General features: G+C 44.7%; 1 protein-coding gene across 5 annotated transcripts in view; it reads left to right on the top strand.

Annotated features, from left to right (window-relative positions):
- FAM107B (family with sequence similarity 107 member B) overlaps window positions 1-6,431 on the top strand; it is a 61,190-nt gene extending 54,759 nt beyond the window's left edge. For all 5 annotated transcript variants that reach the window (XM_062631935.1, XM_062631933.1, XM_062631934.1 and 2 more), the window contains 2 exons: window positions 1,374-1,527; window positions 3,410-6,431. In XM_062631935.1, coding sequence (XP_062487919.1) covers window positions 1,374-1,527; window positions 3,410-3,526 — 271 coding nt within the window. In that variant the 3' untranslated portion in view covers window positions 3,527-6,431. The remainder of the gene's footprint in view (window positions 1-1,373; window positions 1,528-3,409) is intronic.
- Window positions 6,432-17,897: the final 11,466 nt, after the last annotated feature.

Here is a 17,897-nt window from a genome sequence, read left to right as displayed (position 1 = left end):
ACATTAAATGTGAACGCGATCTCGGAGCTTCTGTTGTTTTCAGGTCACAAGATCTATTATGAGAAAAAGGGAACAGCATTTGGTGTTGCTAAATATTTGATTTTGCTGTCAGGGTATGCACAGGGCTACATGTGTTGAATAATATATGGAGTCATTCATAGATGTCACTGTAAAATAGCATTTTTATGTATTATTGGACGTGCTGTCAAATATTCATATTATGGAAGAATCAGGCAACCACAGACACACAGCACATAGGGAAGGGTAAAAGTAGCTTTCTGAAAGCTTATTGAGAATCTCTTAAAGTTGAAATAAGAAATGGTTGACATTAAACTTAAAAAAAAAATGTTTTTCTGTAATAATCTTCACAGGAAAGGCAACAATAAGGAAGGCACATTTGGGATCTTTCTGCTCTGATTTAAGTGACACTGATACTTGAATAACAGGGAGAGCTTTGAATCTTCTCATAACAAATTTTGAAGACATGATAGCATAACAGAGAGAAAAGAACTGGCTGAAGTCACAAAAATAAGTAGAAGTAGGAGTGAGTGTGTATCGTTGTGTGTACCTGAATAAGTAAAGTCATGCATCTTCCCAGAGAGTAAGCTTTCTCATTTTAGAGTAGTTGGCTCAGGAAGCAGTTTCTGCTGAGCGAACTTGAAACATTCACTTGATGTAGCACCTACAGTCTTGTAAGAGGGAGAATCCTCAGCCTTTGTCTGGTCTCCAAGGTGACTGCAACTTTTTTCTTCTGGATTTGTGTTGTCTTTAGCCTCTTTTGAGTGTAGCCTGGCAGCTCTCACTGGAAGTGCCTTCGCAAACAGACATGGGTAAAGCTCTCACACTTTCAGGATTTCCAGGACAGTGAGACAAAATCCAGAGGGACACCACTTTTTTGTGCTGTCCATGCAAACTTCTCTGGGCATAATACCCTACATAGGACTGTAAACACAGTCTCTCCAAGTTATCAGCCAGCAGGAGAGCTCTTTTTGTCCAAAATTGGTTTCTAGCTCTGCTAGTCTTGATTTGTGGTGGGATTTTTAATACATTCTTCTAAAATTAAGGGAATAGAGGAAAGACTAAAGATGAAAGTCAAAATAGTGAATTATACAGGAGAAACACTAGCATGCATATTAAAGGGAAATACCCTCAGGAATAATATGGTTTAAATTCTAGTTTAAGGGGTTGTAGAAACCAGGCAAATGTCTGTGGTTTTTTCCTTTCAATTATTAATATTCCAATATATCTAAATAGGCAACTACTGGACTTTATAAAACCTACCTATACAATCCTATGTGAATGTCTGCTAATTAAACTTGATCTCTTTCTCCCCTGTTTCCCTACCACCACCATTCCCCCCATTTAATTTGCAGGGGTCTTGCACCTCAAAACAAACCAGAGCTACAGAAGGTGATGGAGAAAAGGAAACGAGATCAAGTTATTAAACAACAAAAAGAAGAGGAAGCACAAAAGAAGAAATCAGACTTGGAAATAGAGCTACTGAAACGGCAGCAGAAACTGGAGCAGGTAAGATGGGCAGTAACACTACTTGTATTCGTCTACATCGGAGCTACTCACTTTGAGGCTTTCCTTTGTAGACAGGAAAGAAGCAGCAGCCAATTTTTGTAACATTACCTCTGATCAGAATGTCTTATTGATAGATACCAATAGATATCAGATATCTTCTTAGGATGAGTCAAATCACACTCTGTGATTACCTGTTTGTTGTTACTTACTGTATAGGAACTGCATATGGTGTCTGCCTTAGGTCAAATGAATCCTGCAACAGGAATGTGTGTGGAGCACTGACCTTATTTGACCACTGAACTGTGATGAACTAGTCAACTTTCTTGGACTAACTATTAAGAGATGATCCACTAAGAATGGCTGTTAGACCGTAGTGTATCAAAACTGGTGGATGCTTAAAGAGTTAAATCAATTGATTCTTTCTCCTGGGTTACATAAGAAACTAGGTGACTTTCAAAGATCTTCTGTAGCCTTAAAATGTGTGAGCCCATTGCCCTTTTCAAATGAAGGGGAAGATACTCAGACCCTGGCTAAGGAGATGATGTGGAGTAGGAGTTCATTGTGGTGAAGCTTACTTCTAGACACCCGGACAGGCAAGTGTGTCTGTGCCTCTTAAAGCACTTCCTGTACCTACAGGGAAATACCTCTACAGTAAAACAAGCACCTCATTAGAGAAGTCACTGTGCTGGTGCATTGTGTTTGGTTTTAAATAAATTAATGCTTTAAAACAGTTTCTCCTGTTCTTGTCAATGGAAATCAATTAATTGTTGTTTTTAAGTGTGCCATCCTGTCACTTTTCCTTTCTGCTCTTAAGGGCCCAGCTTCAAATCGTTCAGCTTGTAGGAAGATTTGATTTGAAACTGAACCATCCAAGATCATAGGTAGAGTAGAAAACTCTTCTAGAAGAGGAAAAGCCTGCCCATTGCAAGCAGTGTTGTGACTCTTTAAACAAGATAGAAAGGGCATTAATTGACAATGCAGCTCATGGAGGAATGTTGTCATGATTTATTGCATCAAGGCATGCCCCTTCCCAGTGAGCCAGAGACAAAGGAAAGATTATTTAGGTGAGCTGTATGTGGTCCCCATTAATCAAGGAGACCTTGGTCTGTTAAAAAGGAAAAGCCTCTTTGAGGAGCTTTTGTTAGTTTTCTAAAGGGTTGTTTCTTCCTTTCTGCCAGCTTATCTGCCTTCACTGAGGATTGCTAAGCAATCTGTGTTCTGTGTGATGTGTAAGCCCTGTTCTGTATGGGTACTGCACAGAATAGGACAGTAATATTGCCCCAAGAGTAATTACTCACATGGTAATTTTGAGTGTCTGCATAGAAGCTCCAGCTGGGTTAAAAATGTCAGTGAATGGGCTCTCAAAAATGAACAACTAAGGGCCAAGGAGGATTTTTGTGTTTTATTATTGCTTTGTGTGATAGACAAAACAGATACAGCAAAAGTTCGATACAGAAATCCATACCTAGACACTCAGAAATAAATCCTGCAAGTGCGCTCAGTAGTAGCTGTTGGCATGTGTTCTCCAACAAGGCACATTAGTGCTTGTCCTGTTGTAAAAGCCAGAGATGGGAATTATTGTTGTTTCTTTAATGAAGATATCCAGGAATTTCTTCAAAAATGGTTCCTCTTGGTTTTGGACTCGGCTTGCAGAGTTTGTTGACATCTGGAATGAGCTAGAGCCAAGGATTTAAAAAATTCTATGGTTTATGAGAGCAGATACTCCTAAAGAAATGCAACTTTATCTTTTCCATGAGAGGAGGAAGGGAAGCAGTTTAAAGAGTTTTGCGTGGCCAGTTCTTGAAACCTTTAGATTTTTTGTCTTGTATTTCCATGATCTATTTTATATACTTTTGTTTTTCACATGTGCTTCTCTTTTAAGCTGGAACTGGAGCAACAGAAGATGCAGGAAGAGCAGGAAAACGCACCTGAATTTGTCAAAGTCAAGGGCAACTTGAGGAGGACGGTCCAGGAAGCAACAGAAGCACCAGACTCCTAGAGCCAGCACCTGCTAAGACTTCCAGCTTTCCTGCAGAGAGAGGCTTTTGCAAGTTGTCTCAGCTTTGCCCCTCAAGAGGGAAAACAACAGCATCCAGCTGATACCTGAAGATGAGATATTTAATTCCTGGGACGTGTGGATTAAAAAGACAGCACTGTAAACAGATCGACTTGCCAAATGCAGTCCTGAGATCAATGGACAAGGAGCCTGTTTGTCAGTTCAAGTGTCATGGACCAGTCTGATGTGCTTACTCAGAGATTTCAACCAGGGATACTAGAGAAACTTCTTCAGTGTTGCACTGCTTTATCTTTTGTGATCCTAGTTTAGTGGAGATACACAGATTATATTTTGCTTTAAAGCAGAACAAAAATCCTCCTGTGATATCTTATGAAGCTTTGCTGTGCAGGTAGATTTGCTCCATCTAGACCTACAGCCTGTGTATATCCTAGAAGAATATGCATTTAGTTGGAATTTCTATCAGATCTGGGGGATATGAGGTATGTTGATCGCTGCTGCCCATCCCCACTAGGATAGGCAGGTGTGGGCAGGATAAGAATGCTTAAAATTCACCAGCAGTGAAAAGTTAAGCAGCCTTAAAGCCCATTTCTCCCTGTTCAGCTTGTAGAATTTGGGCTATGAAAGAGCAGAAACCCTCTCACCAGGGAAAACCCAGAAGCTGATTTATCTGTCTCCAAGCTTACACTGCTGTGTACAGGCCTGTACAGTGCTACCTGTGGATTTACCTCTCAATGCAAAATAACCCGTCTTCTACTTTCTGTGTTTTGAAATGCTACCTACTTCGCTGTTGTGACCTTTCTCCTCCAGGGACATGCTGATCTGAGGACAGTGTTAACATGTTACTTGGTAGTGTTTAAACTCATTTGCTGGAACTGAAATCAGGACACTGATTTGCCATATAACCGTAGAATAGTTATCAGTTCCTGCTCTTTGCTTGCAGGAACTTGTTGCAGTTCCTGCACCAGAGCAGTGTTTAAGCCACACCAGACCGATAATTGGAATCTACTGAGATACTCTAAAGTGAGGCATAAAATGTAATTCATTTTATCCCACCCTTTCTTTAGCCTCAAGAAAGAAGTGTGTTTACCACTGAGTCTTTGGGTCCAATCCTGTCACTTTCTGGCTTTCCACAAATTGCCCCTGTGACTTGCCATTAAGTTAAATATTGCTCAGCTTGCACAGGGATGGCAGAATCTGATCCTTCATGCTTATGACTACTAGATATCCAGGAAAGCCTGTGATGAGAAGAGGGGAAGAGATCACTCATGTAGGATTATAGAATTGATTTTTTACCTGGTGTGAATGGGTGCAGATATCTTATCTTCAGAATCTGAGGGGAGAAATCCTCATCTTCCTTGGTTGGCACAGTCGTAGATCTCACTGAAGCCGTGTTCATCCCTATCACCTGAGGATCTAATCCTAGCCTTTGCCTTAGGATGCTAAACAAAATAATTTCTGCTTCGTAATTACATTGGCTATAACTGTTTGAGAACACGTTTTGTTGATATCAAGAGTGGCATGTTTATATTGTAAAGGTGGGGGTGGGGGTGGTGGTTTGTTTCTAGTTCCTTTTCCCTTTCCTGTAAGCATTGGACGATTTAAATCCAATTTCAGCATAACACTTGGGACAAAATGCTCACAATTAGAAGTGTTTCCTAGATACGGACTTCCATTTGTCAAGATCCAGGTGTTTTTAATGAGGACAGAATCAGATTGAGAGTAAATTGAATTGTGATAAGTGGATTGCCATTGATTTAGACTTGCAGCATGACTCGCGTCTAGAAGATTAAATCTGGTCTACCAGACTTCAGATTATGGACATACAACAAGGGCCAAACGTAAGACTCTTCCTTGTATTTTCTCTACAAAGGAACAACCCGAGTGCTGCAGGCTCTTCCCCTCTCTTTTCCTTTCTTCTGGAAGGAGAAGATCTTCCTTTCTGGCAGCACAAACACTTGCACTGATTGAGTTTGTTTCATGTTGTTGAGACAGCACTATACACAAGCCTTCCATGCCACATTCATGTGTTATTTTAGCCACTCCCAGCCTACCAAACTTCATGCCTCTTGCTTTCCACGCCACAATTAACCTTCTGCTCAGTATGGAAATGTCTAGAAGTTGATGAGGAAACCCTCCTTTGGCTTGAGCAGACCATTTCTCTGCCATTTCCCCTTGGTGAACATGGTAACCCTTCCACAAATGCACAGTGAAATGAAGTTGGTGTAATCCCAATGGCAGCGGAGTCAGTGTGGGATGAGGACCTCTTCTTGGCTTCGGGGACTGTGTTGGATTGGGCCCTTCAAGGCTGGAGGCATTCTGCTTTCTCTCCGTGTTAGCTTGTGATTCAGGGTAGAGTTTCTCTTTCTGAAACACAGGAGGCCAGACAACTCCCTTGTACATACAGTGTGCAGTAGTTTTTTGTTTTCAGTTGGAATTAATTCTTTGTGTGAACAGAACATCAATGTGTGTGTTAGAACATCTTTGAATCCTGCTGACCCTTTAGTCTAGGAATCCCAGCCACCTTCATGTCGATTCGACAGGCGAGAGCTTGTCTTTAAAGTCAGGATTGGGCTAGAATGGGCAACCCTGCAATGGGTGGTCAGCTAGTCACACCACAAGTGTCCTGTGCGGCTGCTCAAGTGAGAAACTGCTTGTCAGTGAGTGTAAGCAACTCCTGATCTGCCCTTTAGCCATATGGGGTTTGAAGCAATCTGGCAAATACTTCAGTGATTTGAAAATGGCTTACTTACCACTTTGTACTTTTTTAAAACTCTTGCTTTTGATAGTATAGCAGTAAATTTTATAGCATTTTTTGTGTCTTTAACCTTCTGTTAATATCTGCACTTGTTTGAGTGTACATATATAAATATATATAAATATAAAAAGGGAGCCTTAATGGATTTGTTTTCATAATTTAATATTTTTTGTATTTGCTCTTGTATAATTGTTTTTAACTAAAGCTATGACAAGAATGAGGGTGGAATACTTAGAACCAAAGTTATGCTTAATAAAATCTACTTACATGCTTGGCTTACCTGGTGGTGTCTGTCATGTCCTGCTGCAAACAGAACCTCGGGCACTGTGCTGAGATAACCCAGGTTATTTAAACTTCTGCAATATAGGGGGAAAAAACAAGATCACAATGACTTTTGGCTCCTTAAAGCTGCATCCATGTGTGCGTATGAAGAATTATTGGCAGATTAGTTGGCAGCAGCAGCTTGTTGTGTCTCTCAGTCTTATCTTTTGATTATTTTTGATGCAGAAAGCTGCTCAGCTAGCACAAGGTGAGGCAGAGTGTGAAGGGAAACTTCTGATGGAATCAGATAACAGAAAATCATTTCCCTATCCTGCTAACTTCATCAGAATGCATAGAATTCCACCTTGGAATTGTTCACATTGAAAAAGCTCCATCCTAAAAGGATGAACCTGGTTGTGGGTTCAGTCCTGCAAAGGCTTTTTTAATTTGGCCGACACTCAAGCCCATCGTTCTGGTAGGAAAAACCTGAATCAGTAAAAGAAAGCGCATGTGCAAGTGATTAGGGTTTAGGGGCAGATTGCTCATTGCAAAGAGCAAAATCCTGTGTCAACAGCAGAGAAAATGAGGAGGAACAGGGCTAGGAGAGGTGTGGGTTTTGTGTTCTCCACAGAGATTCTCAGCTCTAACTAGTGAGCTCTGGTCAGCCAGGCTCAGGTGATGATGGAGGTGGGGTGAGACGAAGTCAGGAGGAGGGGGAGAACAGCGAATTCAGAACAGATGTCAGGAAATGCTTTTTTCCTTCAGAAAATTCCCAGCATGTGGAATGGGTCCTGGCAGTGCTGCGGATGCAACGGCGCTGGACCCACTCCAGGAGCTGTCAAACGTGGGGAAGGTGAAAAAAACACAAGAGCTAATGAGGGGTGGGTTTCTGAGGCCTGTTGAAGCCATTGCCCTGCAGTCTCCTACCTCAAGCACATCCAAGTGTGTTTTGAATTATCCTTTGATATTTCACTCCAGAAAGCAAGCAGTAAGGGCATGTGATCTGCTTTTGTAGCATGTCCAGTGGAAAACATGATCTTCCCTTTGCATATTGCATTGAGCTAATGTGTTTTGTCATGTGGCTTTGCAGGGGCTGGTCTAGTGGGGGCTTTGCTTGTGCTTCTGTGGTCATATGCACATGGGTTGTGTCATGCCGTAGCTATGTGGGAAGAAGTACCTTGAGGTCCCTTTAGATGCTGTTACAGGGTCCATGGATAGCATTCCCAACCTAAAATGAGGAGCATGGCATCCCGATGGCACTTGTGATGACCAGTTGCACTTAAGAAAACAATGGAGCAAGACAGCTTGAGATAGGACAGCTTCAGTGTGGTTTCCACAGGTCAAAACTGATGTCTTTGGGGTGAAGAACGGGAAGGCAAGTTGGGTTCCCAAGGCCCTGCAATAGGAAGAGCATGAATGCTTAATGAGATCTGGAGGAGGTTTTACTTGAAATCTTTCATCTGTCAGAGTAAAGGTTTGTGATGCCTTTGTAAATGTTAAGGATGACTCTCCTTGATGGAGGTGGTGGAGACCAGGGCCAGAGGAAGTATTTGGGGGTGGTAATAGATCACAGACATCCTTCATCCTGACTCCCATTCCAGTGCTTGTCTTCAACAGCTCATCCTTTGGCATCGCTTTAGACCTAGGTAAAGGCTGCACTGGGTCCATCACTGCCTGTATTGCCTCTCTGAGGTTAGATGAGGACTGATTCTGTTTTTCTTTGGGTACCCAAGGGTCCATTTTGCTTAACTTCAGATGTGTTTGAGCTAATGTGCTTTTCGCTGGATCAGTGCAGACAAACCAGCCCTGGGGAGCACAGTTCCCTTCCTTCCTCGGACTCCAAAAAAGCTTGCAATGCCTGACTTGGAGGGAATGGGAGGTGGGTCTCTGCAGTGGTGGTGAGGGAAGGAAAACATAAAGCACCTGAGAGGTGGCACCAAGAGCTGGAGTAACCCACTATAGCTCTAATACTTAATTATCTGAGTAATCAGTTTTGGGGTTAACTTCTATTATGTACCCAATCTTTCTGGTGGATGGCATAATCAATTTAACACAGATTGAGGCTGGCACTGGGAAACTGCAGCCTGATTAGATGGGAAGCAGAAACATGCTTCTTTCCCCCTCTTCAGCTGTTCAGGAACACATCTTTCATAATGCAGTTGAAATGCCAAGTCTGCTTCATTGTGCTCGGAAATTAAAGAGCACCCAGCAAGCCTAAGCCCTCAGCAAGGTTTATTGGAAGTGGTATCACTCGGTATAGAAAGGCAAAGGGATCTGGATCCCACCAGTTCTAGAGCAACCCAGCCTATCTGAAAGGGGTTACATCCAACAGGATATCTGCCTTTGAAATTCCTTTGGGAAATGAAGCCTGAAACAGTCTCCCATGAAAAGTTGATCAGGGATTTGTTTTCATCAGTAGCAGCAGGAAATGAAAGAAGCCCTTTAAACTAATGCTATCAAACCTGGAAGGCCCTTCATCACTTCAGTCCTGTGCCATGAGGAGGATGCATGGTTTCAGCCCACATCTTCATCCAGTTTTATTTGTGTGTTAATCCTTGAGTGAATTCTCCTCTGTACAATTCCAAAGTGCAGAGCTCAGCAAAAAAGTGGCTTTTGGAAATTTGCTAAGCATTTTTGGCCTTTTCCTTCACAACGGCTGCTTTGTTAGGGAATCTTTCCTCTCATTTCTAATAGAAATGAAATGAACTCATTAAAACACCAAGCAGGACATTCTTTTTGAAGCACAGATCTTGATTTTTTTTGTCATTTTCTTATTGCTTCTGGTTTTTGTAGCAACAACTCTATTCCCTGCCTGTTAGGAAATGGAGCTGATAACCAGACTGGTGGTGAACTGCAAGCTACCCCAGCTTTAAAAGGCTCCTCTGTGGGCAGACCCACTTGATTCTGATCCTGAAGAGCAGGAATTGCTGTCTGGGGAGGGAAAAGGAGGAGCTAACAAGGAGGAATAGACAGTGGGAAAACAAGTCGCTGACTGATGAAGATTTCCACCTCATACCCAAGGTTAGACAGCTAGTGTGAGGATGATGCCCAGCCTGTGTGTTCTGTGTTCACATCCAATGCACCTTGTGTCTTTCCCCCTCTCCCTCAAGCCCCATTGTGCTTTTGATTCCTTTCACTCCAAGCTCTTGCTGCCTATTCAGGTCTCCCTGGCCTTGGGTTGTTTCCAAGGGTTGGATTGTAATGAAAAGCATTTAATTAGTGAGAAATCCTTGGGATGGGTCTTTAAAATGGGTGTTTGAGGCTGATGGTAGGGAAGGGAAACCCAGCCTGAAGCCTCAGCTTCTGGGGAGTGGAAATGAGGAATGCTGTGTATGCAGGGGGAAGGAGCAGGTAGGAATCAACATTCAGAGTGGATGTCTACATCGCGTAAATGAGCAGCCTGTAGAGCTGTATTGAGGTTTTATCTCAGAGCCCCAGTTGAAATAAGGGGCATGATGATAAAAGCCGGATGAGGATGGGAGTTGTGTGACTATCAAGAAGCCTAAACCACATAGAGACAATCCCTGGGCAAAGCCAAATAGTCCACCTTAAAGGGACGAAAGCCTGTTTGATGATTTACCATTATCCAGGTTATCCACCCAATTCCCGGGGCTTCCCGCCTGGAACCCGCACCCGCTGCTGCCATCTCCTGGGCAAAGCGCGACTGCTGGAGCAGCCGGCCCTGCGGGATGACCCTGGGAAGGGCTCTCCAACCCTGTCCTCTGAAAACGCGGCTGTGCTGAGCCCTTGGCGCTGGCTGTGCTGTGAGCCGGATGAACGCGAGGTTATGCAGTGATTTTTGTCATGTCAATGTCATTAACAGTTCTGCTGTGCTGAGGCATCATCCTGAAAAGCCTGGAGTGTCTTCCAGGGTCTCAGTAGCTCCGGAGCTGGATTCACAACGGGGTTTTTGGTGTTTGAATCTGGTTTACCATGGGGGAGCAGGGGGGTCTGGGGTGGCTGTTGAGGAGTCTCCAGACCGTTTTGCACTGGCAGATCACTTCAGAGATCCAAGGCCCGCATGTACCAGGGTTATGGCTGGGACAGCCTTTCCCAACTGGACCTTCCCCCTGAGCAGCAACAGCAGCCACTGTTGTACTATGGAGTTGTTGCAGACGATTCCTTGTGCTTTGCCCCCTTCCCACTGTCTACACCGTCATCAGTGTTTGTTCTGCTGCCATTGGGGAGCTTTGCTGTGCCCTCCTGTTCACAGCAGGAGAGGGACCCCAACCCTTGCTTTCCCCCAGGGAAGGGATGTGATGGGACACCATCTGAACAAAGGTGGGGAGAATCCCCCATTCCCATATATCCTGCCCATCCCTCTGCAGTTTTCATCCTGCTCCAGCCCTCTGACTTCTCCCTCTCTTCACCTATTCAAACTCCCTCCTTTGCTTTATAAACCTGCTCCTCTTCCCCGTCCTCGCTCCATCCTCTGGCTGAGAGCAGCCTCCTCCGGTTGCTATAACAACGAGCAGCAGCCCGGCCAAATCGGGCAGCCTCCGCCACACTTCCCTGCCAGCATCCAAACCACCTCCCGATGTGCGAATACACTCGCTTCCTCCTCGAGTCTTCACCATCTGCCTACAAGTGATTGCTCCTGTCGGGGGGGTCTGCCGGCCCTCTGCAACCCCCATGTGCCTCCTTCCCCCTCCATGCTTGCTTCACAGCCCCCCAGCCACATCCATACACAACATGGACCACATTTACTGTCTCACACACCCCCGAGCTAAAGCACTGCTGTTGGTCCGTAAACCCCACGCAGATTTATTTATGAATACATGAAAATGGGAGGATTTGTTGAAATATATTATGAAATATAATGAAAGAGATGTATCTGGGGCAGTAACCTGGTCTGAAAGGCATGTCCTGCACAAAAGTACAGGAAAATGACAGTATGTTCTTGCCCTATGGTCTGAGCTTCAAGTCCAGCCCATGGAGCATCTGCTGGTGCTGGGTAAAGCCTCTCTGTTGCTGCAAGCAGTAGGTGCTGTGGGCAGAGCTTGCTGTACCTCCCACCCTTGAGTTCCCGAGGGCCCTGTTAAACCCAGGTGTCCATGGTGCCTTTCCCCCTGGGTTGTGAGCTCCTCTTGAAAGTCCTTTCTCCAAGACTTTCTGGGGCTGGCAGCAGCAGACTGGAAGATGCAGGCTGGAAATGGCAAGTTCCCCTCTGGCAAGGAAAGTGTGGCACCAAGTTCCTTGTCCTTGCTGAAATCCAGCTGTGCTGCCTCTTCCTTGGGAAGGCTGCTGCCCTCGGGGCTAATTATGAGGCATTCTGACCACTGTGCTGTAGAAGACTTAAGACAGCCTCTAGGTGAGTACCAGACTGGTGGGGAATTAGGAAATATCCCTTGAATCCTCTGTTCAGTTCTGGCCCCTCACTACAAGAGAGACATTGAGGTGCTGGAGCGGGGCCAGAGAAAGGCAACAGAGCTGGTGCAGGGCCTGGAGCACAAGTGTGATGGGGAACGGCTGAGGGACCTGGGGGGTTCAGTCTGGAGAAGAGAAGGCTCGGGGGGGACCTCATCGCTCCCTACAACTGCCTGACAGGAGGATGGAGCCAGGAGGGGCTGGGCTCTGCTCCCAAGGAACAAGGGATGGGACAAGAGGAAACGGCCTCAAGCTGCACCAGGGCAGGTTTAGATGGAGATGAGGAACAATTCCTTCCCCAGAGGGTGCTCAGGCAGTGCAACAGGCTGCCCAGGGCAATGCTGGAGTCACCATTCCTGGAGGTGTTTAAAAGATGTGTGGATGTGGTGCTCAGGACATGGTTTAGTGGTGGCCTTGGCACTCCTGGGGTAATGGTTGGACTTGGTGATCTTAAAGGTCTTTTCCAACCTAAACAGTTGTATGATTCTATGTCTTCTGCCATCTCATCACCTCAGGATATCAAAGCACTCCAGCTGTCACTTTACCTGTAGTGTTTTCCATGCCAGGCTGTAGGCCAGGGGAAACCTGTGGGTTTCCAAAACCAAACATTAAATTGTGTGCTTTCCTCTGCTGTGCTAGCACGCCTCAGGACCTGCTCTCCTCCAGCACTGTGTTTGTACAACAAAGTGCCTGGGCACGGCCAAAGAGACCTGCTGAGAGTCAGTTCCCCTAAAGCACTCTTGTGTGTGTTGTAAATTCTCCAGCCCCTTGACATGTATCGCATCCTCAACAACTGAAGTGAAATCACTTCAAACCCAGCAAGCTGAAATGCAGTGATTTCTGCTCCCTGTAGCCATGAGCTGGTTCTGCAGTCTCACCTGCAGCTGGAACTATGTACCAGCTACTGATATTTTGGTGGGTTTTGTGGCCTCAACCACAATATAAATCAACTTCTTTCTATATGGAGTTTTGGATTAAAGAGCGGTTCTTTCAATTCAGCTTGGATTTCTGGTTTTGAGAGCTCCCTTATTGCAAAGCTACTCATCTCTTTTAGAATCATAGAATAGTTAGAGTTGGAAAGGACCTTAAGATCTTCCAGTTCCAACCCCCCTGCCACAGGCAGGGACACCTCACACTGAACCATGTCACCTGACACCGAGCTCTGTCCTACCTGGCCTTGAACACCACCAGGGATGGAGCATTCACAGCTTCCCTGGGCAACCCATTCCAGTGCCTCTCTTTACAGTAAAGAACTTCCTCCTTATATCCAATCTATACTTCCCCTGTTTAAGTTTGAACCCGTTACCCCTTGTCCTATCACTACAGTCCCTAATGAAGAGTCCCTCCCCAGCATCCCTATAGGCCCCCTTCAGATACTGGAAGGCTGCTATGAGGTCTCCACGCAGCCTTCTCTTCTCCAGGCTGAACAGCCCAAACTTTCTCAGCCTGTCTTCATACGGGAGGTGCTCCAGACCCCTGATCATCCTCATGGCCCTTCTCTGGACTTGTTCCAACAGTTCCATGTCCTTTTGATGTTGAGGACACCAGAACTGCACACAATACTCCAAATGAGGTCTCACAAGAGCAGAGGAGAGGGGCAGGATCACCTCCTTCGACCTGCTGGTCACGCTCCTTTTGATGCAGCCTGGGATACGGTTGGCGTTCTGGGCTGCAAGCGCATACTGCTGGCTCATGTTCATTTTCTCATCAACCAACATTCCTAGTTGTTTTAAAACAACTTTTAGGTGTAAACTGCTTTTGGCTTGGTGTACAGATGGACTTTTCACACAGCCTGGTTTTGATAACTGGGAAAAGTTTCAAGACAAACTTGAAATGCTCCTGTCACTCTTCCATCAGGAGGAAGCATATGTTCTCCCCACTGGGAGCACAGAGAATGGTGCCCCTGGGTGCTGAGTGTTCCATCCTCCAAGCAAGAAGTGATTACATCTTTAATGAAGCTGGTGAGTGCTATTGTTTCTTTTTCCACACAGAGGTTTGTTCCTTTAAGTGGAGACCCTCAGCAACTCTGTATGGGTGTGCTCTGTGCCTCCAAGGAAGCTCAGGTAAAACACATGTTGGGTCCAGGCTGCGCCATCCTGACATCCTGAAGCAGACATTCTTGTCCTCACTTTGATTGATTAACCAACCTGCTGCTTCCCAGCTGAATCTCCAGCTCCTTCCCCAGCATTAGGATGCCCCAGAGGCAGGAACAAGACCAGCCAGACAAGGAGAGATACGGTTTGGTACACAGAAGATATCCCTTGACCTAAGTTGATTTGCCCAGTGAAATGGAAGAAATCTCAGCAGCAGATAGATCACCTTGACACCAGTGATCCTGCATCACCTGTTATCTCTAGAGAAAGCATTTCTTTCTTTGAGCCCATCCAAATAGGTCTGTACAATGGATCCTGGCTTTCCATCTGGCACTTCAAAGGTTTTTGGAGGAAGACTTCAAACGTTCACAGCATCCTTGTTGTCCAACAGCACCAGTGCCTTTGTTCCTCACTAGTCTAAGGACTTCCCATCTGATCTCACAACAAAGCATTTTAGAGTCACCTGTTCATGTAGATGAAGTTTTAGTTCCTTGCACCATTTCCCATAAGGATACAGTTCCTGCATAGACCTACTGTTCTTGATTAGGGCAATCTTGGGCTTCCCCTTCTACCAATCTGTGATCTATTCCTCAGTCAATCCATGATTTATTCCTCAATTTATCAGGGACTTCCAAATTTGGGGTGGTTTTTTGAGGAAGGACAGAATCTGCCTCCAACCAGAATGCTTCAGATATCATTCATATCAACTAGCCTGTGTCAAAGAGGTTGTCCCACATCTGCTGCTTCCCGCCTTGAGTTGGATTTGTGCAATCAAGCATTCAGGAAAGCGTAAGGATTTTTTATCATCAGTTATTATAAATCCTAAAGATTTCAGCAAAATCTACGACATTTCATTCTGGATTCTGGGCTGAGTTTGTAGTTGGATTCTGTTATCACTCTGTTGATGTGCAGCAATGATGGCATCCTTACACTTACGCTAATAAAATTGAAGATATTTGGAATGTCCAAGCATTCAAATAAGAGGAAAGCATCTAAGAAGATGCCCTCATAGTTAACCAAAGCTATTCGGTGAAGGGGGCGTATGAAGATGCTGGAGAGGGACTCTTCATTAGGGACTGTAGCGATAGGACAAGGGGTAATGGGTTAAAACTTAAACAGGGGAAGTTTGGATTAGATATAAAGAGGAAGTTCTTTCCTGTAAGGGTGGTGAGGCACTGGAATGGGTTGCCCAAGGAAGTTGTGAATGCTCCATCCCTGGTGGTGTTCAAGGCCAGGTTGGACAGAGCCTGGGGTGACATGGTTTAGTGTGAGGTGTCCCTGCCTGTGGCAGGGGGGTTGGAACTGGATGATCTTAAGGTCCTTTCCAACCCAAACCATTCCATGATTTTATGAAGGCATTTTGCACATAACAACTCCTTCAAAGCAGCCAGTATTCAGCCAAGTAAGTCTCAAAAATCACTGGTTATCTTGAAAATATCAGGATTATCCCAAATGTCACAAGACTGTGACTAGAAGACATGCATGACCCTTCTTCCAGCCGTGACTGATCATTGTTTTTCCCCTCTATTGAGGCAGGGGTTAGCACATGGAAAGGGCACTGAAGCCAGTTCAGAGCTATCTCAGCTTATTTTCAAGCTCAGAAGCATGCACTGTGGGCTGTGTGAACTCAGAGTTTCAGAAGCCACCAGGAGCAGTGCTGGATCTGTTTGCAGATGGTGCTCCATGCACATGGAGCTCCAGCACTCTCCATTGTGTTTCAGCCTGGCTTCAGCCCACAGCAGTAGGAGCAGGGTTGATGCAGTGTGAGGCTTTGTGTGTGTGCCAGGGGAAAACTGCCTCGAGGTCATCCATTAAGAAGAGCAAAGCAGAGGCAGCTGCTTGGACCATCTCATATGTGTAGTTTGTTCTTTCTCTTTCTGCTAAGAAAGTGCTTTAATGGGAGGCTTTGTGTCATGAATGGCCTTCTTCTGTGAAAAATTCAGTGCTCTCTTTTATGTATTTTAACATTTCTGTTTTGTAAGGAGAGTTGAGAAACCACCACCTTAAGCCTCATACAAAGTTGTAAATACTCCTGCAGATCTACAAATGTCACATCCCCAGAAATCCTTTGTTTTAATCTCTATTGTTCTACCAAATAATATTGTGACCTGTGTATTTTATTATGCTTAGATCTTAGCTTTCAACCTAGTTCTTTGTGCAGCTCTGTTTCATTTCCTCTCAATGAGCTGTGCTGATTTGGTTACATCCATCTCCTCAACTGTTCTCTCTGTTGGTTACCTGGAGCATTAGCCACTCTGAAAAGATGCACAGGCCATCTCCAAATCATGCCTTTGGCTCCTAATGACATCCCTTATTCCTCTTACATGAAATCAGTGAAGAAGCCTGATCCCATGTCCTGAATGGGGAACAAAGAGCCAAGAAGCTCCTGGGTTTTATTCTTGGCACTATTCTAGCTCTCTGTGTGGTCCTGGCCTCCTCCTTGAGGCTGTGATTCAGCCGACACTGAAGCTCTTCGCTCCTGTTGAGACTGAACAGCCACTGAGTTCAGTAGGAAGCCAGCAGACTAAATGCTTTTGTGTTCAGGTCTCAGCCTTCTGGTGCCAAGTGTTCTAGTAGTAACGTGTTGTGTATATCACATACCCAGCATGAAAACAATATGAATGTGCATGAAAACAATATGAATGTACATGAAAAATGGAGGTGAGTGTACTTGTATCTGGGTTTCTGATTGCCATGTGTAATAGTTTGGAAGGCAAAAACTAATGAGGTGTAATTAAAAAAGGAATACAGTGTTAGAAGGCAAGTCCAAAATACCATTAAAGCTGGTGCCTTGTCTGCAGCAAGGAGAAGATGGATGCTATTTTGGTTGATTGTAGAACCATAGAATCATAGAATGGTTTGGGTTGGAAAGGACCTGAAGATCATCCAGTTCCAACCCCCTGCCATGAGCAGGGACACCTTCCACTAGACCAGGTTGCTTCTTCCTTGTATCTAACCTAAATCTCCCGTTTAAGTTTGAACCCATTTCCCCTGGGATCCTTCCTAGACATGAGCAAAGAAAGTGGGTTCCAAAGAAAGAAAGCTTCCTAGTTATTGCTGCACCTGCAGCTTTTCCCTCTGCCTCTCTTTTTGCCTTCAGGTAGGATTGAAAGCTGGCTATGGTGATTTAGGGATGGAAATCCCCTTACTCTTTGGTGTGATTTGTTTGCCTCTAAGTGCCCCTTTGAAAGTATATTCTCTGGTGATTAAAACTGATGAAGTAGTCTAAAGGAAGAAAAGTGCTCTTCAGTATTCTCTGCTTTCTCAGATTTGGAAAGTTGCCTGGGAATGGTTCTAAATTTCAGAGGCTTTCTAAGGAAAATCTGTAGAACTGAAAAGCAAGGGGAGAGTTCAAGTGACATGAGTGATTTCTGTGCCTGGCTAATGAAAATCAGATAAATACGCTTGTTCTTAAGCTATGGCTTCTCTCTGGAAAATCAAATCATACCATAGCACCGAGTGAGATGCGTACCATTCCCTCTCTGTCATTTGGAGGAGCCAGAGCAACACCTATCCTTAGCAGCTCCAATCTTCTATGGGCCTTATCTTCACTTACCCTCTGTGTGATTATGGAATAGCATAATTCAGGCTGGAAGGGACCTTGGTGTGTACCCTAAAACAGGGCCAGCTTAGTGGAGGTCACTCACAGCCACATCCAGATGAGTTTTTAATATAGAATCATAGAATCAACCATGTTGGGAAAGACCTTTATCTCCAAAGCTGGAGATTTCACAAGCTCCTGGAGCAGCCATCACGCTCCTCACCTTTCAGTTTGTTGCTTACCTTGCTTTTCTATATTCCATTTTTGGGCTTGTTTAGGTAAGGATATTGGCAGATTTGAGTTGCTTAAATATTGGTAGATTGGAGTTACCTAAAC

Source organism: Pezoporus occidentalis, unplaced genomic scaffold, assembly GCF_034315485.1.
Source record: "Pezoporus occidentalis ecotype Australia unplaced genomic scaffold, CSIRO_AGI_Poc_V1 ctg38, whole genome shotgun sequence".
NCBI classification, from domain to species: Eukaryota; Metazoa; Chordata; class Aves; order Psittaciformes; family Psittacidae; genus Pezoporus; species Pezoporus occidentalis.
Note: the sequence above shows the minus strand (reverse complement) of the source record. Positions and strands in the feature narration are given on the sequence as shown.